The 24,121-nt window shown below is 44.9% G+C and overlaps 1 protein-coding gene across 1 annotated transcript in view; it reads left to right on the top strand.

Moving 5' to 3' along the window:
- The window catches only part of fasn (fatty acid synthase), a 185,293-nt gene that overhangs the window by 143,171 nt on the left and 18,001 nt on the right, over positions 1–24,121 (top strand). Inside the window, exons 36-39 of the mRNA XM_034193248.1 lie at positions 2,682–3,076; positions 4,949–5,140; positions 6,684–6,914; positions 12,258–12,469. Of these exons, the coding sequence (XP_034049139.1) occupies positions 2,682–3,076; positions 4,949–5,140; positions 6,684–6,914; positions 12,258–12,469 (1,030 nt within the window). The remainder of the gene's footprint in view (positions 1–2,681; positions 3,077–4,948; positions 5,141–6,683; positions 6,915–12,257; positions 12,470–24,121) is intronic.

Below are 24,121 nucleotides of genomic sequence, written 5' to 3' on the forward strand. Positions count from 1 at the left end.
CCTGACATGCTTCATAATCAAAATATTTCTAATATTATCCTGCGTCTGTCTTTGTCTAATAAAGCCGGTCTGATCTTTGTGTATGAGCTCTTGTAAAATTGCCTCTAAACGGCTATAATTTCTTCTTTGTTAATATTGGATATAAGTTTCTTATTTTGGTCATTTGTAATTTTAGGTAGATTTAACGTGGATAAAGAGTCAGTCACTTTTAGTCAAACTTATTAATTGAGGTTGGTATATAATCCCTGATAGGATTATATAAAATAAAACATTGTCTTAAAGAATCAAGGCAATGTTTTATTTTTTCCAAGTCAGTCTCAATTTTGTTTGTTACAGGATGTTTAATTTTATGAATTGCTCTCTCTGCCTGTTGTTTCCTCAACTGATAAGACAGAAGTTTGAGCTTTCCCACCAGTAACCTTTTTTTGAAATATCCTGCAAGTTTATTTCATTTATTTCCTTCTTCATGTCAAGTATCTTTAATCTAACCGAATCTTGTAGATAAGTAGAATGTTTTTTCTGTAATTCCTTAAGTTTATTTTCAAGATCTAGTAATGTTTTTTTACACTTCTTGAAGGTCGAAGAAATCGCAATTATATTCCCCCAGAGCACAGCTTTTAATGTGTCCCATAAGATAACAGGTGAAACCTCGTCATTGTGCTCCAGATAGGTTTCAGTTTCAAATTTCAGTTTTTCATTGATTTCTTTATCATTTAAAATGTTTGTATTTAGCTGCCAGAGAGTACATTTGGTTTTACAATTAAGGTCAAGTGACAGATTTACAGGGTTATAGTGAGCAGGTACCAATATCGCAACTTACCAATTGAAATATATCATTCCTAAGCCCCAAAACCTGTTCTGTTCTGGAGTAAACATTGTATGCACCCGAATAGTGAGCGTATTCACCATCTGTCGGGTTTTTTCCCCTCCATATATCTACAATTCCATTTCTCTCATGTAATAATAGATTTTTTTTTTTATTAATTTTTTTCGTGTCAGGTTTACCATTAGAACTATAGATTTTTGAATGTAGGCTAATATTAAAAATGCCCCCACATATTAAAATGCCTTGGCTCTTTGTTGTCAAACATATGTTTGTAGAATGACTGATCACTCCCTGGTGGAATGTAGACATTAAAGAGACTCACTAAAGTTTCATCAATTTTGCCTATTATCATAATATATCTCTGCTCTTTGTCTTTGAATTCCGATATGTACCGGGGCCCGTATCTGCAAAACAACTCAGTCCTCTCAGTCCTCTGAGTCCTGGCAAGGAATCTTAGCGTAAGAGAGTTCCAGGAAGTGTTTCAGAGCAACTCTGAGCAAGGAGGGGACAGAAACCCCCCTATCTTTGTGAGGAGGCGGGGTTGACCCTGTTGCTAGGTATAATGGAGTCCTCTAAGAGCTGTAATTGGTTGTCATGGAAAGGGGAGGAGAAATAAAAAACAAATGTGCTCTGCCCTCCTAGTCATCATGAATGGACAGTGAAACCAACCGATCATATAACCTGAACTGTATTAAGACGTGTAATCGTGAGGATAACTTAATGTTATGATGATGAAACGCAAAATTAAATGAATTGTAACACAGCTTGAAAATGTTTGAATGTATTTCATTCACATGACAATTATCTATATATTAAAAGCGTGCATATGTGGTTTTATTTAGTATGTTCATTGTGAGTACATAGGTAATATAATTGTAAATATGTTAAAAATACATGCATGACACAAGAAATTGTAAACATTTATTTCCATTGTGGTCCATTTAAAATCAAATGACAAAATAGATGTAATAATAAAAGAAAACAGTATTAATATCAATATTGAATGAATGAATTAACTTATTTATTTATTTATTCAGCACACAAATCAATAACAAAACCTCAAAAAAATAATAAAAATAAGTCTGTATATAACAAGAACCTAAACAATTAAATATAATATATACTTAATGTATAAATACATTAAGACAGTAAATTAATATAAAATAATTATGTAGATCAAACGGGTAGTGTGTTACTGACTCACTGTCATCCTACATACGGAGAATATCTCTGCTTCCTCTCTGTCTTTTCACCATCTTGTCTGCTTAAGACACTCTTAGGCTTCTTAAAAGTCTTCCTCCCTCCTCTTACCATTTGGCACCTTCGGAGCTCTCTGAAGGCCTAAGGTATTTTGCAGACAACTTTCATCTTATCAAGGGAAGATTCAAAGAAATGTCTCAGAATTCAAGGAATTCTAAGATTTTTCTTACATTACTAAGTAAATAACATCACTAGGAGCTATTTTTAGCCTTAGGCTGCTTCGTGGATACGGACCCTCATCAATATCCCAGAAGTCAAAATGACTTGATACTATACTTTGATTAAAAAGTGTTCCTTTAATTTTTTGCTTCATCATTAAGACCAGGATACACCATGACCTTAAGTCAGGAAATCCAAAAACAGATGTTTCAAATTACCCCCCCCCCCAAAGAACCAGAGGCTAAACGTGCTGAACACTGCTTGATAAACATGGACATAGGTACCCAGTGAGGTCTAGACTTCTCTGAAACTCCTCCTGCAGCAAGAAACTTTGTACCTTCTGTGGGATTTTTCATGCTGGTGGGGGGGGTCACGTTCTGTCTCCAGGATGAGAAAACGGTCACGTGTCTGATTTGCTTGTTTGGTTAACTTGCAGAGTGACCCGGAGCTTGTGTCCCGACCTGGAATGCTTCGTGGTCTTCTCATCAGTCAGCTGTGGCCGCGGAAACGCCGGCCAAAGCAACTACGGTTACGCCAACTCTGCCATGGAGCGCGTGTGCGAGAAACGGCGCTACGATGGCCTTCATGGACTCGCAGTCCAGTGGGGTGCCATAGGCGATGTGGGAGTGGTCCTGGAGACGATGGGCAGCAATGACACGGTCATCGGAGGGACACTCCCACAGCGTATCACTTCCTGTCTGCAGGTGCTCGACCACTTCCTGTGCCAGAAGCAGCCGGTGGTGTCTAGCTTTGTGTTGGCGGAGAGAACGGTGGTGAAGAGTGATACACAATCCTCCAAAAGCTTAGTGGATGCTGTCGCACACATTCTGGGTGAGAGAGTTAAAAGAAAATAGTTTGTTTGATTGTGGTTCCTTAAAATAACTGAACACATCGTTTCAGTCGTTTTCATTTCTGATTGTTGTTGGCAAGCTGATTACCGCTTTGATCTGCAGTCTGCCTGTCAGCTAACAGACATAAAACACAGAAATAAACCAAAATAAAACACAAAGACATGACTGAATACAGGAAGTAATTAAACCCATCAGAGCGCTCTCTACACACCACGACGTAAACATCTGTCTGGAACCGCATCATGTGAAGACATGATCGAGTTCATACCAATCAATCACAAATATTTTGCTAATGCTTTAGATCATTCATCTAAGCTTCAGGGTTATTGAGAACTAAAGTTCTCTGACCACATTTTCCGTGACCTTTGACCAAAGTACCACAAAGTGGAATCACTTTTCGATATTGATCAGGTGATATTCCCACCATGTCTGAAGTGTGTTAGGCTAGTATCTGGCTGATGCACGACCTGTGGAGAGGAGACAGAAATGCAACATTGTACGAAAAGGCGATAACTTTCTTGTGTATTCTCACTGAATTGGTCCTCCCGATACGTGCGCGCATGAAGCCGACTGTCTGCTGAACACCACCTGGCGTGGCGGTGAAAATATGGCCACTGTTCTCGAACTGATCTCCACACACATACCTTGTGAGAGACCCTGACATGCCGCACAATGCACATGCGATAGTCAAGTGGCACTGGCGCGGTCTTTGCAGGCGCAAGGATTTGCCCATGACTACCACGCTGTACTCTAGCGGATGTTCAGAGCCACCGTTGTTTCTGAAATGATCACGTTTGTGCACACAGTGTTCAGGATGCATGTGGACTATTAGTTATTATGTCAAATAGTCTAAAAATTCCCCCGACTTCAGGCAAGAAAAATCACTCAAAGACCAATCAGTGATGGGCACAGCTAACCGAAAAGTTAACTTTGATAACCATTAAACCGCTAACTGAAAAGTTAACTTATATAACGCTAAACCACTAAAAAAAATTAAACGTACGTTACCGCTAGCTTTTAGTATTGAAGCGGTACACTGTCAGCTGCTGATAAGCCAGTTTTGAGTTTAAGCACCACAGGAGCTCTGAGTAAAAGGTGATCACAAACCAAAAAACGAACACACAAAAAATAAATAAAACCCCAAACACGGTCATCATGTTTATCAAAGGAAGACAGTTTATCTCCGTATTACACGTTGTGGCAAGCTGCGTGGAAGAATGAACCGGAGCTTTTGTCTTTATGCATCCTGCCAGCTGCTGCAAAGAAGAGCTATTCATTTTTCACACACAACAACACAGACGGTGGCAGGAGACTTCAAACGCAAGGCACTTTTCAAACTCGTCTTCAACAAACTGACTACACGACTTGAACTATAAACTAGAAACTGTGTGTTAACCCCTCACAAGTTGTCTTACATGTTGCGTATGTTCTGAGTTGTAGAGATGACGTGGTGAGGGGTACAAGGTGCTCGCCTGACTATTTGGTCGAGGGAGTTCGTGGCCTCTTTTGTTTTTTTTGGTTTGTTCAGAAATGAAGCGACACATGGGCGCCGCCCCACAACTGAGGCAAGGGGACTTGAACTGTTGCGCAAATGTGCACTTTGTGCTGAACTGTGTGAATTTCCTTCTGGCTGGCGTTTGCAGGCTGTCGTGGCCCAGTGAGGTACGAGCTGCAGATATCGGGACGGCAGATTTTAGTTTTGTTTATTTTGAGATCAAGATTAATCTCAGTTTGCAGCCTGTTAGTCTCAACTGCTTCCGGGTGTGTGTGTGTGTGTGTGTGTGAGAAATAATAATTTCATGTCCTCTGTTATTTTTGTCTGGTTTTAATGTTTGTGTTTTTAACCCACCAGGAGTGCGCGATTTGAACAGCTTAAACTTGGACGCCTCGTTGGCTGACCTGGGCCTAGACTCCCTGATGGGCGTGGAGGTTCGGCAAACGCTGGAACGTGACTATGACATCATCATGCCGATGCGGGAGATCCGACAGCTCACAGTCAACAAGCTGAGGGAGCTGTCCACAAAGAAGCCCAGTGCACCTGAAGGTACGGAGTCAGAACTGTTGAACACCAAATCTGAGCCACTGGCCTCCAGCTCAAAGATCCATAAGAAACAGTGTCGCCAACTTGGCAACTTTCTCGCTATATCTGGCGATATTTCAAACGATCTTTCTCAAAAGGGACTATCGACAAATCCAGCTACTTTTCCTGGTGTCACTGGAGACTTTTCTGGTGTTTGGTGACTCAAAGGTGAAAGCACATATTGATCAACAATTTCTGTTCTCACCGGGCGTCAGCGGGGGTGCGCTCTGTCAGCGGGGGTGCGCTCTGTCAGCGGGAGCAGCCGCTGCAAAACACAGATGGACGGAGATCAACACTCTGCATACAAAGTGCAAATGAATTGTGCAAGCACAATGCCGCCTTTCTTCTTCTTCTTCTTTAGCATTTAATGGTAGCTGGCATCATTTTTGGTGCGTTGCTGCCACCTTCTGAATCAAACCGATAAAGCTGCGCTGAATCCTCTCGAGTCCAGCGTCTTTAAAGTATTTAAAAAGCAACCCCCCCCCCCCACACACACACACACACACACTTGAGCCTCTGTCTAAAATACTTCCTGCAGACACGTCTATTACAGTGCATGAGGGCATGCTGCGCTGTCTGTGCCTGACGACACTCTGACCCCGCCCTGATTGAGAGCAAGATTGGAAACAAAACATTATTTTCTCACCTAAATCACTGCTGCTGCAATGATCTGATGACTGAATGGCACATGCACAACCAGCAGAGTAAAAGTGGGCAACGCTCAACGTTTAGGCTGAGTGGGAACAGGCGACCCAGCGTGTGATGGGAACACGCCGTCTGATAAATGAAGAGGCTGCTGGTCCAGATGGAGGCCTGATGAGACTCCAGACTTTGAGAAGCCCTGGCCTTCAGACGTTATTTTATTTGAAGATAGCATCAACTTTATTTATCCTGAAGGAAATTGTTCAGAAACAGCAAACAGTGAACAGGTTTTTTTGTTTTTAACACAATAAGTACAGCAAATTTACTCTGTGAGAGTGTATTTTGAGAAGTGGCGGCCAATTTTAATGCAAAATAAACAAACCAAGAATCAAGTTTATTTGTAGTTCTAAATATTATTAATGTGTTTTTACTCACTTTTTTGTCTCTTCCATGACGTTATTGTTTTTTCCTACAGCATGTTACATCATATTATGCAAATAATATGCAAATTAGACAATGTCATCATTTAGCAACTTCTAGCAGCTTTTGGGACGGCCAGTAGCTACTTCTCTTATTGAGGAGTTGACAACAGTGATAAGGATGGGATGAGAAGTGTGTGTGTGTGTGTGTGTGTGTGTGTGTGTGTGTGTGTGTGTGTGTGTGTGTGTGTGTGTGTGTGTGTGTGTGTGTGTGTGTCTTGTATTTGTAAAAGACAGATTTTCACAAATCCTAGAAACTTGGGCACCTCCTGCTAGAGCTGAAAGTCAGCCTGAAATGAATTATAAACAAATTAAAAAATCTTTTCTCTGTGACATTAACATAGAGTTTCATTAAACTGCAGATGCCTTTTTGTTTCTTCTTCTAGCCCACAGTTCTGTGGAATCTGATCATCTTCCAGTCAGCGGTAAGCCTGGTGTGACCGATCTGACCCTGCTGTTGGTTGACCCCAGTGACCCCACAGTGATCCCCCTCAACAAGGTGCAGAGCCACGAAAGGCCGCTTTTCCTGGTTCATCCCATAGAGGGCTCCATCGCTGCCTTCAAGACACTAGCCTCCAAGCTTCATGTGCCGTGTTACGGCCTGCAGTGCACGAAAGGTATAACACACACACACACACACAGTGACAAAACAAAAATTACAACTGTTGGAAAAGAAAAAGTAATGTCATAATTATGAAATGTGTGATTATTTTTTGTGGTCTTCCTCTGGTTTCTGTTTGAGTTTTAGAAGCGGTTCAGTCAGATATGTGAGCGTGACAGAGAAGATCACAAGTCTGAACTTCAAGAAAAACCATCCCGTTTCACTTTCATGATTCAGCGTCTGTCCTGTGAGCGTCTCCTGGGCTTGACGTTGTCCACACCATTTGACATCATATTTTACATAGAAGCATAAATCAGAAGCTCAACTTCATCAAGGACAAAATAAGAATAAGATCAACTTTATTTATCCTGAAGGAAATTATTTTGCCGAAGTACCGAACACTAAAGAGTGAACAATGTTTTTTAAGACATTTGCATAAGATGTTCAACAATATTGCAATAATTCCGAGTAACTGAATAACTCTATTCACAAAACTAAAGTCATTTCAAATGGCAACTTTCTGGCTTTAAGAAACACTATAAGAAATCAGGAAAAAAAATTGTGGCAGTCAGTAACGGTTACTTTTTTAGACCAAGCAGAGGGGAAAAATATGGAATCACTCAATTCTGAGGAAAAAATTATGGAATCATGAAAAACAAAAGAACGCTCCAACACATCACTAGTATTTTGTTGCACCACCTCTGGCTTTTATAACAGCTTGCAGTCTCTGATGCATGGACTTAATGAGTGACAAACAGTACTCTTCATCAATCTGGCTCCAACTTTCTCTGATTGCTGTTGCCAGATCAGCTTTGCAGGTTGGAGCCTTGTCATGGACCATTTTCTTCAACTTCCACCAAAGATTTTCAATTGGATTAAGATCCGGACTATTTGCAGGCCATGACATTGACCCTATGTGTCTTTTTGCAAGGAATGTTTTCACAGTTTTTGCTCTATGGCAAGATGCATTATCATCTTGAAAAATGATTTCATCATCCCCAAACATCCTTTCAATTGTCCAAAATATCAACATAAACTTGTGCATTTATTGATGATGTAATGACAGCCATCTCCCCAGTGCCTTTACCTGACATGCAGCCCCATATCATCAATGACTGTGGAAATTTACATGTTCTCTTCAGGCAGTCATCTTTATAAATCTCATTGGAACGGCACCAAACAAAAGTTCCAGCATCATCACCTTGCCCAATGCAGATTCGAGATTCATCACTGAATATGACTTTCATCCAGTCATCGACAGTCCACGATTGCTTTTCCTTAGCCCATTGTAACCTTGTTTTTTCTGTTTAGGTGTTAATGATGGCTTTCGTTTAGCTTTTCTGTATGTAAATCCCATTTCCTTTAGGCGGTTTCTTACAGTTCGGTCACAGACGTTGACTCCAGTTTCCTCCCATTCGTTCCTCATTTGTTTTCTTGTGCATTTTCGATTTTTGAGACATATTGCTTTAAGTTTTCTGTCTTGACGCTTTGATGTCTTCCTTGGTCTACCAGGATGTTTGCCTTTAACAACCTTCCCATGTTGTTTGTATTTGGTCCAGAGTTTAGACACAGCTGACTGTGAACAGCCGACATCTTTTGCAACATTGCGTGATGATTTACCCTCTTTTAAGAGTTTGATAATCCTCTCCTTTGTTTCAATTGACATCTCTCGTGTTGGAGCCATGATTCATGTCAGTCCACTTGGTGCAACAGCTCTCCAAGGTGTGTTCACTCCTTTTTAGATACAGACTAATGAGCAGATCTGATTTGATGCAGGTGTTAGTTTTGGGGATGAAAATTTACAGGGTGATTCCATAATTTATTCCTCAGAATTGAGTGAGTCCATATTTTTTTCCCTCTGCTTGGTCTAAAAAAGTAACCATTACTGACTGCCACAATTATTTTTCCTGATTTCTTATAGTTTTTCTTAAAGCCAGAAAGTTGCCATTTGAAATTACTTTAGTTTTGTATCATGTCTGTGATCTGATTTTTTTCTACAAAATTAAACAACTGAATGAACATCCTCCGAGGCCGGTGATTCCATAATTATTGCCAGGGGTTGTAGTAGGGTTGGGTACCGAGAACCTGTTCTTTTCGAGAATCATTAAGAAATTATTCGATTCACCGACATCAACAGCCTTTTTGCTTAACGTTTCCCTTATTGGTCCTTCAGAGCGGCCGTTGTTTTTGAAGGTGTCAGGACTGGACGAGGGCAGGACACAAATGCAGGCTCGACAAAAGGAAATATACTTAAAGGGTGGTTTATTCTGGCTAGGGATCGTTAACAGCAAGGCAGTCCACGGAGCAAAAGTACTTGACAAGGATTAAGCTAAAAGACGTGGTCCAAAGAACAAGCAAGGTCAAAACACGAGCAAACAGGTATGTCAGAGCAGAGGCAAAAAACAGGATCCAGAACACAAAACAGAGTCCAAGAACAAGGCTAGGCAAAACAAGAATGACACAAGAGGCTGGTAAGTGAGTGAATCAACGAACGAGCGGGGAAGAAGTGAACAGACGCAGGTTAAATAGGGACAGGTGTTAATCAGGAAATGAGGTGCACGTGGAGGAGGAAAGGCCTGGAAAGGGGGGCGTGGTCAGGTGACAGCTAAGAGGCCAATGATGCAGAAGGGCGGTGACAAATGAGCAAGAGAATGACAGATGAAGGGGCGTGGCTGACTGAGAGGACAAGGTGAAGGTGCAGAACAGAGAGTGCAGTGATCCGGAAAAGACTGTGGAAACAATGAGAGACTGACAAGCAGGAGCAAGAGAAAGGTGATCAGATACAAACATGACAATAAGAGATAGTACAAAGAAAACCACCCTAACTTGAACAAAACTGAAAAGCATACAAGAACGTGATAAATGAATCATGGGAAATATTACAATAAACCAACTAAGAACAGACAGAAGAACTACAAGAAAACAAAACTGAAAACCAAAACCAGAAATACCCAAATACTTAACAGAAGAGAGAACAGTAACATAAGCAAACAAACACTAAATGCTGAAACATAAAAACAGACTGGATAAACTAGAATGGAACTAAAACATAGCTGTAAAGTAACAAAGAAAAAGTGACAAAGCAATATGAGAACATTGAATAAACGTGAAGAAAGAGGCAATAACAAAACAAGACTAAAACATAACTGAGGTGAAAAGTAACAAAGGAAGAAAGTGACAAAGCAAAAATCAGAACATGGAAAAAAACCCCACATGAACAAAAAGGTAATTAACAAAACGAGGCTGATGCCAAAGGAACAGAACTAAAGGAAGAAGGGCCATACGGGCTGAAGCCTGGAAACGGCCGGGATATGACAGTACCCCTCCCCCAAGCGGGTGCCCCCGGGCACCCGCCCAGGAACCCGACACCGGGAGGGCGGCAGGGGGAACAGGACGGAGGGCAGAACGAGAGAGGAGAGCCACAAGAGGGCCGAAAAAAAAACAAAACCCCAGGGATGTCTGACAACAGACCCCAGCAAAACAGGCAGAGGAAACGAGGAATAACAGTACCCGGGCAGGCGGTCGAGGGACCCAAAACTGGGCATAGCCAGGGCAGGAAAGAGGCCCCCAGGCGGGCGACAATACGGCTTAACAAAGGGCCTGGGCACGCGACCCATACCCGGGTCGTGAGTTACCACGAGGTCAGGGGAGTGGACCCGTGGAGAAACGGGCGTGGAGACAGCAGGAACTCGGCCTTGGGACAAACCGGCCCCTAGCGTAGTTCCCAAAGAACAATCGGGGCCAGGTTTAGGACGAATAGCACCAAAACAGTGGTGTACAGAAAACAACCACCTCAGGAGGAGTCCCACCGTGCGTAGAAGCCACTGGGCAAAAGGGAGCAGAGCTAAGCCACACGCAAAACAGAGGGCGTTCACATTCCAGGTACGGTAACACAAGACACTTAGGCACATACACACTACCTTACAACAATGACAAAAACAAGACAGAAAAGAGCCCTCATACAGAAAATAAAAGTTCTTGAACAGAACCCCAAAAAAGCAAAAAATCCCCATAAACGAGCAAAAGTGCAGACAGAAAACAAACAAAACCAGACCAACACAAGTACCAACCAGAAAACCCTGTATTTGCTCAGGGTGCTGAATGTATTGCACGAGAAGGTTAATCAAAGTCTGTGGATAATTGGCATGGCCAGAAGTACTTGGAGACGTGAGAGAGAATTGTAACAGGCGTGAGATGGAAAATGTTTCCATGAACCCACAACCGCCCCCTGGGGAGACCCCTAAGAACAAAATAATTTTACCCAACAGCCAGGTCATGACGCTCTGAAACTGTGAGGCAAGGTCGGACATGGTCCACCCCAGGAGTAGGCGTGGGGCTTTGAACCAACAAAGCACAGAGGAAAACAACGTGAGTACAAAATAGACCCGCAACAAATACAGTTCAAGCAAAACGTCACTAACCCTCTCCAGGTTTGCGTCCTCGATCGTCATCTTCTGTGCCGGCAGTGAAGCTGGAGCAGGATGAGGAGGCGCAGGAGGGGAAGGTTCTGACGGCATGCGAGCGAACGACGCACCGTCTGGCCTTGAGACTGGTTGTGGTGCGGCGTGCGCTGGAACAGGTGCTGGCGTGGTGCGCGCAAAGTCCAATGCAGCCGTGGGCGTGGAGTCTGGAGCAGTCGCTGGTGCCGCAGGTGCGGAGATTGCTCCAGTCGCTGGCGCATTGCGCATGGAGACTGGGCTGGCTGGAAGCGTCGCTGGTGCCGCTGGCATGGAGACTGGAGTAGCCGCTGGTGCAGCTGGCGTGGAGTCTGGAGCAACCGCTGGAGTGATGCGCACAGAGACTGGTTCGGCGGGAGGTGCCGCAGGTGCGGAGATCGCTCCAGTCGCTGGCGCATTGCGCATGGAGACCGGGCTGGCTGGAAGTGTCGCTGGTGCCGCTGGCATGGAGACTGGAGTAGCCGCTGGTTCAGCTGGCGTGGAGTCTGGAGCAACCGCTGGAGTGATGCGCACAGAGACTGGTTCAGCGGGAGGTGCCGCAGGTGCGGAGATCGCTCCAGTCGCTGGTGCAGTGCACATGGAGACCGGGCCGGCTGGAAGTGTCGCTGGTGCCGCTGGCATGGAGACTGGAGCTTTAGCTTGATTTTTTTTTTTTTATTCTCAAATAAATCTTTTTATCATTAATACCTTTAGACCTTTTTCATGTCGAAATGCCTGTGATGCACACATACGGATGTCCTCCATGTGACACATTTTTACAAAATATCCAAGAAAGGATTTTATATAAAAGAATAAAATGAATATGTTCGGCTCCTGACCTTTTTGACCTGTGGTGAGATTCATGTTCCAGTCTTTTTATTTCACTGTTGCTAACCAGTTCTTTCCCCATGTCTCTGTTCCAGCGGCTCCTCTGGACAGCGTCCACGTCCTGGCTGCCTACTACGTGTCGTGTATCAGACAGGTCCAGCCCGACGGGCCGTACTGGGTGGCCGGCTACTCCTTTGGTGCCTGTGTGGCTTTTGAGATGTGCTCTCAGCTACAGATGCAGAACTGTCCAGTGGAACATCTTTTCCTGTTTGACGGCTCGCACTCGTATGTGGCGGCGTACACGCAGGTGAGCGAGGAGCATCTGCCGTCGGCCCGCTGGGTCAGATTAGCAGCTGACACCGGCAGCTTTGGTGGCATTTGATGCTTTATCCCAGTTACACCTTTAGACTTTCCATGATAGACATAAACATAGACGGGATCACGAGTCTTTGAAGCTGACACGCCATGCTCGTACATGGCACGTGCACTGATATGAACGTACAGTCCTGATAACAGTTTTTATTTGCATCCAGTCAAATCTGTTATGAACACTAACATCCTGTTACACATCAAAACACGAAGAAACACTGATCAGATTTATCACTTCACAGAGAGTGAAGAAACAGGAACCTCAGGCTGTTCAAGTATCAGTGTGTGTCTGTGACTGTTCTTCCTCCCTCACAGGTGGAACTTATTGAAGGATGAAGACAGTACATGTCCTTCCTGCTGGCTGGCGTGTTTTTCTCCCTGACAATCTAAGTAAACCGGGTCATTCAGACATCGATCAGACGAACACTTAGAGAGGAGAGGAGAAAACATTTGAAGAAGAGCTGAAAATCATCTGAAATGCTTTTAAATGGAAACAAAAGCAGAAAGAGGTGGAAGAAAACAGAAAACCACGATTCAAGGATTCCAAGCATTCAACACCGTCAAAACTATTCCATTTATTAATTCCTATTTTAATATATTTATAAATGGTTCCGGGTGTGGCCCACAATGGAAAGACGTGTTCTATTTCATTCCTCCTGACCGCCAGAGGGCGGTGCTTTAGCACCTGGATAACTACATGTGCGCAGCACAGAGGTCCTGACCTGGGTGACGTCACTGTTGTCTTTATATACCAGACGCACCCAACGCTCGCTTCTTTTCTACATTCTCGCATTCTTAGAGGTTGAGAACGCATTTAGCTGCGATTGCCGCTCTCGCTTGTAGCCTCGCAGCCCACCTTCGGTTGGAGCTACGTGCACTGCACACGTCCTCCAGAGGCTGTGAGACATGGCTTCACCGTTTTTTGTATTCTTTGACACCTGTCGTGAGTACACCTTCCTAAACGCTGGGTGCGTGCCTTGCCGCTGCCCTGCTGGATATTTTCCTCTGTGCACATTAGCTGTGTTGTTTCGATGAAAGGTGGCTATTTGTTTAGTTGTGTCGCTAACCCCGTTAACTACGTGGTAGTGTGTGTATCAGAACCAGTATAGTGTACTGTGTTTGGCTTGCCGTGAGTGTTTTCCACTCCTTGAAGTACTTTGTCTGCACTGCCGCCATTTGCTAAGTTTAACAGCTCCGCTAGCAGCTAGTGTTGTCGTCGTTGCTCTAAGTGCCTTAGCACTTGGGCTGTGAGTTTTTCGGCTGTGTGCATCGTGTTATTACTGTGGCTGTGAGTGCTTCACGCTCCGTGCCTCGTGTCGAGTCTGCGGCTGTGAGTGCTTCACGCTCCGTGCCTCGTGTTACTATTTACACTGCGTGTGATTCACGCTTTGTCTTTCCATTTGTAACCATCAGGGCTTGCGTTAGCCATCTGCATGCAGTCCACAATGTTGACAGGGCCTTTGTTGCATGGCTGTAGTACCTGTTTGGCTCCCTTGAGCCCAGATGATGGACATATGTTTTGCCCCTCCTGTCTTGGGATCGGACACCTGAGGGAAGCCCTAACTGGCGATGCCTGCCTTAATTGTGCCAGCATGCCACTGGCAGAGAGGTCTGCTAGACTTGCGGCATTGGAAAGTGGAATATCTAGTGCGACTTTGGCCTCCAACCCCAGTAAGGACCCAAAGCGCCGTAAACGCCCACATGCAGGAGCCCCTTCTGCTAAGAAGGTTACTCATGACCATGCTTTGGCTGAAAAGGTCGAAACGTTGACTTCTGAGTTTGCTCAGATTAAGTCCTTGCTTCTGAATCTACAGCCTAAGGATGCAGTGACAGTTCCTGCTGTCCCTAATGAGGCTGATCAGACCAATGTAGTTACTCAGCAGGAGGACGATGTCGTGTCTATTGCTGCAACTGATTCCTTGTACATGACAAGTGATATAAACTGTGTGGAGGATGAGGATGAGAGGAGTCTTTCTCCAAGCCATTCGTTAGTGGGCTCTCATACCTCGGAGTCAGAGTCCATGCCGCAAACCGAACCTGGACTATCCTTTGTCAAGCAAGCTGTTCAGTTGGCTTTATCCAGGCTTGGGGTTGACAATCCCCCTGCGGAAACCACCGCTTCAAGTGCCTTTTTCAAAGTCACTCAGAAGCCTGAGTTCAACGTTCCAGTTTCACAACCATATATCGAGGAGCTCCACCGATCTTGGGCGGACCCCAAATCATTGACCCATCTATCACAGGACTGCAGAGCCCTTAGCTCTGTGTGATTCAGCGCAGTATGGTCTGAACCGTATTCCCGCCGTTAACAGCATTATTGCGAACCGGGTTGTGGCTCCAGCTGATGCTGCTCGGCCGGATGCCCGCTGCCCACGCCCTCAGTGTAGGGTCACTGATGACCTCCTCACCAAAAGCTATGACATAGCTGCTCGCATAGGTTGCCTAGGCAACTCACTGTCCCATTTAGCCCTTGCCCTCTCAAAGTCTTTGAGGGAGGCAGAGGTTGATGATGCTACGCAAAGTCTTAGTGATGCCTCGCTCCAAACCTTTGCTTATATGTCCAGAGAGCTTGGCAAACTGATGTCAACCCTTACCATCACTAGACGTCAGGTGTGGCTTGCGCAGTCCCCTCTTTACGAATCCTGCAGAGGCACACTCCGTTCGCTGCCGGTTCTTCCAGGCCAAGTATTTGGACCTGCGGCCCAACAAACTTTAGAGCGTGCTGTCGAGGCTAGTAAATCTCGGCAACAGTTTGTTGACCTACACCGTTCTTCCAGACCTCAGCCAGTCAGACGTGCTACAGCTTTTCACTCTACATCCAGGCTTCCGCCGACTCCCAGAGCTGCACGTGCTTTTGCAGTTGAGGGCCAGCTCTCCCAGCAGCCTGCCTTTCGTGAGCCTACGGGCAGACCCCCGAGAACTGAACGGTTTTGCAGAGCTTCCAGTAATCGCGCCCAGAGGTCCTCAGGGATGCGAGGCAGAGGTGGTCGGGTCTGAATGCCAACGTTTGGCCCCCAGCCGTTTTTCACAAAATCAACTCAGCCACTGGGAGGCTCAAGTTCAAGACCCATGGGTCATTTCAACCTTGTTTGAAGGTTACAGACTTCAGTTCGGATGTCGTCCTCCAAAGCTCAATGTGGTGAGGATGACTGTTGTTTCCAACTCGGTGCAGTCTGCTGCCCTACAACGGGAGATTTTGGAACTCCTGGAGAAGGGGGCCATAGAGCCAGTTCACAGATCAGACCAGCTCAGGGGGTTCTATTCAATTTACTTCCTTGTTCCAAAGAAGAATGGCGGCTTTTGTCCTATCCTCGATCTCCGACATCTGAATCGTTATATCAAAGTGCTGCAGTTTCACATGCTCCGCACAGTAGACGTCCTTCAAATTATCACACCAGGAGACTGGTTCACAAGTGTCGACTTAAAAGACGCCTATTTCCATGTGCCAGTGGCGCCTCATCACAGGCAGTTTCTCCGCTTTGCTTTCGAAGGTCAGGCATACCAGTTCAGGGTGCTTCCTTTCGGCCTCTCTCTTGCCCCTCGTACATTTACCAGATGTATGGCTGCAGCACTAGCCCCACTGCAAGCTCTTGGATTAAGAATCCTACCCTACTTAGACGATTGGCTTGTCTGCGCTCCGACTCAGGAGCAGGCGCACAACGACACAGCTCTTCTACTGAACCATGTCTCTCATTTAGGACTCACAGTGAACTTTGCAAAGAGTTCTCTTGTTCCCAGTCAACAAACGACCTTCATCGGCATTGCCATCAACTCCCTGACTATGACTGCATCGCCATCCCCGCAGAGAGTGGACGATGTAATTCGTCTCGTCTCACACATTCAACGGGCTGTGACACTGCCTTTTGGTTTGCTGCTCCGGTTGATGGGCAAATTGACTGCAATGTCGCTAGTGGTACCTTTGGGACTTCTGTTCTTACCTCCCCTACAGATTTGGATCAGCAACCTAGGCCTCAACTCGAAGTTGCATCAGCACAGGCTTGTACGACTCTCCAACCAGTGCCTTCTGCACCTCAAACCCTGGGGGAACGTGGACTTCATCTGCAAGGGTGTCCCTCTAGGCTCTGTTCCTTCTCGCCGAGAGGTGGTTGTTACAGATGCATCACTCAAAGGTTGGGGGGCCGTGTGGAATCACAGGATGGTGAGGGGTGTCTGGAGTCCCCAGGAGAGACTCCAACACATAAACGTGCTGGAGCTTCGCGCTGTGCGACTGGCTCTCAAGCATTTCCTCCCAGCCCTGAGAGGAAGACATGTTCTTGTCCGGTCGGACAACACGTCCACAGTCTATCACATAAACCATCAGGGGGGCACCAGGTCCAATCACTCATTGGCAGAAACTCGGAAGCTTCTCTTATGGGCGTTGCCTCGCCTTCAGAGTGTCAGAGCAGTTCATCTGCCCGGTGTACAGAACAGCGCAGCGGATTTACTCTCCAGACAGAAACCACCACCGGGAGAGTGGAGACTGAACCCGATTGTGGTCCAAATGATCTGGCAGAAATATGGTGCAGCGGAAGTAGACCTTTTCGCTTCAAGCACCTCGACACATTGCCCACGATGGTACTCCCTCTTGGAACCAGACAGCCCACTGGGGCAAGATGCATTGGCTCACCCGTGGCCGGATTGCCTCCTTTATGCCTTCCCTCCTCTCCCACTGCTGATGTTGACACTGCACAGGATAGATCAGAGCAGCCACAGGGTGCTGCTGGTTGCTCCATTCTGGCCTGGGAGGATTTGGTTTCCCATGATTTACAAACTCCTCAAGGGAGAACCTTGGGCTCTCCCGGAGAGGAAGGATTTGTTGTCACAGCTACAGGGGAGGATTTGGCACCCTCACCCAGAACGCCTTCAACTGTATGTGTGGCTGTTGAGGGGCCAGACTCCTTGTTAAGTTCTTGTGACCAGGCTGTTGTTCAGACTATCCTTAATTCACGTGCTGCTTCTACCAGGGCTTTGTATGACAACAGATGGAAGCTGCTTGCGCGGTGGTGTGAGAAACAAAAGTTAGACCCGGAGCATTGCCCTGTGCCTATTCTCCTCAAATATTTACAAGAACTGCCGGAGAAAGGACTTTCTGTTGCTGCAATCTCTGCCCGGCACGTCTACGTTGATGGCCGGTCAGTGGGTTCACACCTCTTAGTGTGTCGTTTTTGAAAGGTGCTCTACGTTTGCGGCCTCCAAGGCTTGCGCGCATACCTTCATGGGACCTTCCTCTAGTCCTGGAAGGTTTAAGCTTATCCCCTTTCGAACCAGTTGAAAGTGCTGATCTTAAATGGGTGTCAGTGAAGACTGCCTTTCTACTTGCACTGTCTTCGGCTAAGCGGGTGGGAGAGCTCCATGCCCTATCAGTCGCCGGGGACTGTTTGCGATGGAATTCTGACGGATCTGGGGTTACGCTGTGGCCTAATCCGTCCTTTTTACCCAAGAGAATTTCAACTTTTCATGTTAACCAGCCAGTTTCCTTGGCTGTGTATGTCCCGCATTCTGATCCAGGATTATCTGTTTCAGGTTCCCTGTGTCCTGTCCGAATGTTGAAGCAGTACATTAGTGCGACTGCCGGGATCCGGAAAACGGATGCACTGTTTGTGTGTTACGGTGATCACAACAGAGGCTGTGCTGTCTCAAAGCAGCGACTCTCACATTGGATCGTGGATGCCATTTTACAAGTATACAGGTCCAGAGGTCTTCAGCCTCCTAAGGTTACGTGCCATTCCACCAGAGGGGTGTCCACCTCCTGGGCTGCACTGAGAGGTGTCCCTTTGAGTGATATTTGTGCTGCTGCTACGTGGGCTTCGTCCTGTACCTTCGCCCGCTGTTACAGACTGAATGTGGCCACTCCTGCGGTGATTTCGGCGGTGTTGTCTGCCTCCACTCCCCATTGCTGATGCGAGGTGAGTGTGACTCTTCGTGACCTTGTTGGTATTAAGTCACCCAGGTGCTAAAGCACCGCCCTCTGGCTGTCAGGAGGAATGAAATAGAACGAGAGTTACGAATGTAACTACGGTTCTATGAATTCCGGATGACCGCCAGAGTTGCTTGTCACTCAGTCTTGCGAGTTCATTCCGAAAAGAAGCGAGCGCTGGGTGCGTCTGGTATATAAAGACAACCAGTGACGTCACCCAGGTCACATTCAATGGTGTGACTTTGTTGGTATATATTCTCGACCTCTGTGCTGCGCACATGTAGCTATCCAGGTGCTAAAGCACCGCCCTCTGGCGGTCATCCGGAATTCATAGAACCGTAGTTACATTCGTAATTCTCGTGTGTGTGTGTGTATATATATATATGTATATGTGTATATATGTGTGTGTATATATGTATATGTGAGGTTTCTTCCTGTTAAAAGGGAGTTTTTCCTTCCCACTGTAGCCAAGTGCTTGCTCACAGGGGGTCGTTTTGACCGTTGGGGTTTTACGTAATTATTGTATGGCCTTGCCTTACAATATAAAGCGCCTTGGGGCAGCTGTTTGTTGTGATTTGGCGCTATATAAAAAAATTGATTAATTTGATTGATTGATTGATATGTATGTATGTATGTATATATGTATGTATGTATATATACACTCAACAAAAATATAAACGCAACACTTTTGGTTTTGCTCCCATTTTGTATGAGATGAACTCAAAGATCTAAAACTTTTTCCACATACACAATATCACCATTTCCCTCAAATATTGTTCACAAACCAGTCTATATCTGTGATAGTGAACACTTCTCCTTTGCTGAGATAATCCATCCCACCTCACAGGTGTGCCATATCAAGATGCTGATTAGACACCATGATTAGTGCACAGGTGTGCCTTAGACTGCCCACAATAAAAGGCCACTCTGAAAGGTGCAGTTTTATCACACAGCACAATGCCACAGATGTCGCAAGATTTGAGGGAGCGTGCAGTTGGCATGCTGACAGCAGGAATGTCAACCAGAGCTGTTGCTCGTGTATTGAATGTTCATTTCTCTACCATAAGCCGTCTCCAAAGGCGTTTCAGAGAATTTGGCAGTACATCCAACCAGCCTCACAACCGCATACCACGTGTAATCACACCAGCCCAGGACCTCCACATCCAGCATGTTCACCTCCAAGATCATCTGAGACCAGCCACTCGGACAGCTGCTGAAACAATCGGTTTGCATAACCAAAGAATTTCTGCACAAACTGTCAGAAATCGTCTCAGGGAAGCTCATCTGCATGCTCGTCATCCTCATCGGGGTCTCGACCTGACTCCAGTTCATCGTCGTAACCGGCTTGAGTGGGCAAATGCTCACATTCGCTGGCGTTTGGCACATTGGAGAGGTGTTCTCTTCACGGATGAATCCCGGTTCACACTGCCCAGGGCAGATGGCAGACAGCATGTGTGGCGTCGTGTGGGTGAGCGGTTTTCTGATGTCAGTGTTGTGGCTCGAGTGGCTCATGGTGGCGGTGGGGTTATGGTATGGGCAGGCGTCTGTTATGGATGAAGAACACAGGTGCATTTCATTGATGGCATTTTGAATGCACAGAGATACCGTGACGAGATCCTGAGGCCCATTGTTGTGCCATACATCCAAGAACATCACCTCATGTTGCAGCAGGATAATGCACAGCCCCATGTTGCAAGGATCTGTACACAATTCTTGGAAGCTGAAAATGTCCCAGTTCTTGCATGGCCGGCATACTCACCGGACATGTCACCCATTGAGCATGTTTGGGATGCTCTGGACCAGCGTATACGACAGCGTGTACCAGTTCCTGCCAATATCCAGCAACTTCGCACAGCCATTGAAGAGGAGTGGACCAACATTCCACAGGCCAGAATTGACAACCTGATCAACTCTATGCGAAGGAGATTTGTTGCACTGCATGAGGCAAATGGTGGTCACACCACATACTGACTGGTATCCCCCCCCCAATAAAACAAAACTGCAACTTTCAGAGTGGCCTTTTATTGTGGACAGTCTAAGGCACACCTGTGCACTAATCATGGTGTCTAATCAGCATCTTGGTATGGCACACCTGTGAGGTGGGATGGATTATCTCAGCAAAGGAGAAGTGCTCACTATCACAGATTTAGACTGGTTTGTGAACAATATTTGAGGGAAATGGTGATATTGTGTATGTGGAAAAAGTTTTAGATCTTTGAGTTCATCTCATACAAAATGGGAGCAAAACCAAAAGTGTTGCGTTTATATTTTTGTTGAGTGTATGTATGTATATATGTATATATATGTGTGTGTATATATGTATATATCAATCAATCAATTTTTTTATATAGCGCCAAATCACAACAAACAGTTGCCCCAAGGCGCTTTATATTGTAAGGCAAGGCCATACAATAATTATGTAAAACCCCAACGGTCAAAATGACCCCCTGTGAGCAAGCACTTGGCTACAGTGGGAAGGAAAAACTCCCTTTTAACAGGAAGAAACCTCCAGCAGAACCAGGCTCAGGGAGGGGCAGTCTTCTGCTGGGACTGGTTGGGGCTGAGGGAGAGAACCAGGAAAAAGACATGCTGTGGAGGGGAGCAGAGATCGATCACTAATGATTAAATGCAGAGTGGTGCATACAGAGCAAAAAGAGAAAGAAACAGTGCATCATGGGAACCCCCCAGCAGTCTACGTCTATAGCAGCATAACTAAGGGATGGTTCAGGGTCACCTGATCCAGCCCTAACTATAAGCTTTAGCAAAAAGGAAAGTTTTAAGCCTAATCTTAAAAGTAGAGAGGGTGTATTTATAGAAAGTGTGCAATAATTATTTAAACAAAATTAGGTAGGTGCATACATTTGGGCACCCTTGTCATTTTATTAATTTGAATACATTTAGCATTAATTATTGGAACACAAAATTGGTTTGGTAAACTCAATGACCCTAGACCTCCTGACACAGGTGAATCCAGTCATGAGAAAGGGTATTTAAGGTAGCCATTTACAAATGTTTCCCCTCTTTGCATCTCTTCTAATGAGTGGCAACATGGGAGCCTCTAAACAACTCTCAAATGACCTGAAAACAGATTGTTCAACATTGTGGTTTAGGTGAAGGATACAAAAAGCTTTCTCAGAGATTTCAGCTGTCAGTTTCCACTGTGAGGAACATAGTGAGGCAATGAAAGACCACAGGCACAGTACTAGTTAAAGCCCAAAGTGGCAGTTCAAGAAAATTCTCAGATAAGCTAAAGCGAAGGATGGTGCAGTCATAACAGACCTGCTTCAAAGACCTACAACATGATCTAGCTGCAGATAGTGTCTCTGTGCATCATTCATGTGCTAAAGCACACTTGGACAAGCCAGCTTAATTTTGGAATAAGGTGCTGTGGACTGAGGAAACTAAAATTGAGTTATTTGGACATAACAAGGGGTGGTATGCATGGCTGGAAAAGAACACAGCATTCCAGGAAAAACACTTGCTACCTACAGTAAAATTTGGAGGTGGTTCCATCATGCTGTGGGGCTGTGTGGCCAGTGCAGGTACTGGGAATCTTGTTAAAGTTGAGGGTCACATGGATTCTAGTCAATATCAGCAAATTCTTGAGAACAATGTTCATGAATGAGTGACAAAGTTGAAGTTGCGCCGGGGCTGGATCTTTCAACAAGACAACCCTAAACACTGCTCAAAATGTACTAAGGCAGGGGTTTTCAAACTGTGAGAGAGTGAGCCCCCCCTCAGAGAACAAATGAATAGCTGTGCCCCCACCCCACCGATACACATACACACAATTTCAATATCTTAGTGTGTTTCTTTTTATTCTTTTACACATCTTAAACACATTTTAAAGCTGTGCATTTTTAAGGAACTGTCTATGCATTTACACATTTGACAGCCTTTGTAAACATTTTAAACATGTTTTTAAAGAACTTTCTATTCTTTTATTTTTATCTTTTGTTATATTTTAAACATCGTTTTTGTTTTTTTTTAAACATCTTTGACATAACACATTTTAACATAAATAATAAGGGATGGGTATTGATAAGATTTTATCTATCAGTGCCATTATCTTTTCACGAACTTTAACTTTTGATCCCTGTACAAACTGAAACTGACCTTTGTCACCATTTTTTCTGTTTTTACCCCATAACTCCTGATCATTCAGTCATAGATGGTCCAAACGATACCTCTTTGGAATCTTTACGATCAGACGAATAATGTAGTGTAGTTTTCAAAATTATTTGAGCATTTTTAATTTTGACCCCTGTGTAAAGCTTCAATTGACCAGTCGATTTTTTTCAAAAGAGCAGTGGCGGCTGGCCCATAGAGGGCGCTCGGGCGCTGCCCTCCTAGATGTGGAGGGGAAAAGTCATAATATATATATATTTAAAAAGTATTATCAATGTCAGTTTTACTTAATAGTATGTGCCTACATGTAATATAAATGATTAAAACAACACTTCCTCCAACTGACTCTCATTCAACAGTGCATTTCCACCGACAGAAGCAGAGAACGTATCATTCCTCGTCTTGGGCGCTCATTCAAAGTGCCCTTGAAGTGCAGCGAAATAACCAATTGTATGTAGTTGCTAGGGAAAATTAATAAATATTTGGCAAATCAACATTGCCAAAATTAATGGCTTTGGGGCGCCAGAATTTTAGCCCTTGCTACAAAAATGCGGGAACGTTAGATTGCTACAGTCAGTGATATACGTGACGCTGCTGCAGCTGCTGCTGTCAGTCAGTCAGGCAGGAAGAGATGATGGTGATGACGACGTTTGGGTTATATTTGTTTTTATTTTGTCTCCGTGTGTTTTGCTGGAGTAAGTTGAAGAACTCTTCAGAGGTTTAAAATGGGACAAAACTAATCAAATCAATGACACCAAGGTTTGGCGGGGATCCTTTTGGAGGCGCATGGAGGTGCGCACATCAGATCTTTCTCATGGTTTAATGACAACTGCACATCCCGGTTGGAGGAGAGACGTTTGTCTGACTCGTTCTAAAATCTGTCAGGCTTCATTCACACTGTCAGAGCGCACGTCACGGAGGCTGCTGATCTGCGCTCTTTACTGCGGGGTGGACAGGAGCGCATCCACCTCTGCCAGCTTCGGACTGACTCCTCTGGATCCACTTCAGCTCAGGTGAGCTGACGAGCTGCTCGGATTTATTCCTGAATGTTGCTCCTGGTGTGGAAACAAGGATGAAAATTTAAGATAAAACGAATGAGTGATGTTTTTTTGTTTGTTTTAGGGGGTCAAAGCTGTGATCTTTATTGGGACAGCAGACCAGTTAGAATGGTAATAGGGGAGGCCGGGGCTGTTTGTAACAGTGTTCAAAGCTGCAGCCATGCTGGTATTTTGATTTCACTTTACATGTTATGAGGATCAGTCCACAGAAGTGAAATATTCTTTGGAGTATTCCACACTCTAAAACAAATTTGCTCAGTTTAAAAACAAAACAAAACCCTAAAATAGCAATTTGCATGTTTTTTAAAGAAATTCTAACTCAGCCACTGAGTACACACAAGACACTTATAGTCAGACAAACCCAAGTTTAGCAACGCATTTAATTAAGTGGTTTTGTATACTTAATTTGCTTTGTTCTCTACACTGTTAATTAATTTTAACCAAATTAATTTAAAGGTTTTGGTGTTATTAGTTAGTCAAGTTATTTAAT

This window comes from Thalassophryne amazonica, chromosome 18 (assembly GCF_902500255.1).
Source record: "Thalassophryne amazonica chromosome 18, fThaAma1.1, whole genome shotgun sequence".
NCBI classification, from domain to species: domain Eukaryota; kingdom Metazoa; phylum Chordata; class Actinopteri; order Batrachoidiformes; family Batrachoididae; genus Thalassophryne; species Thalassophryne amazonica.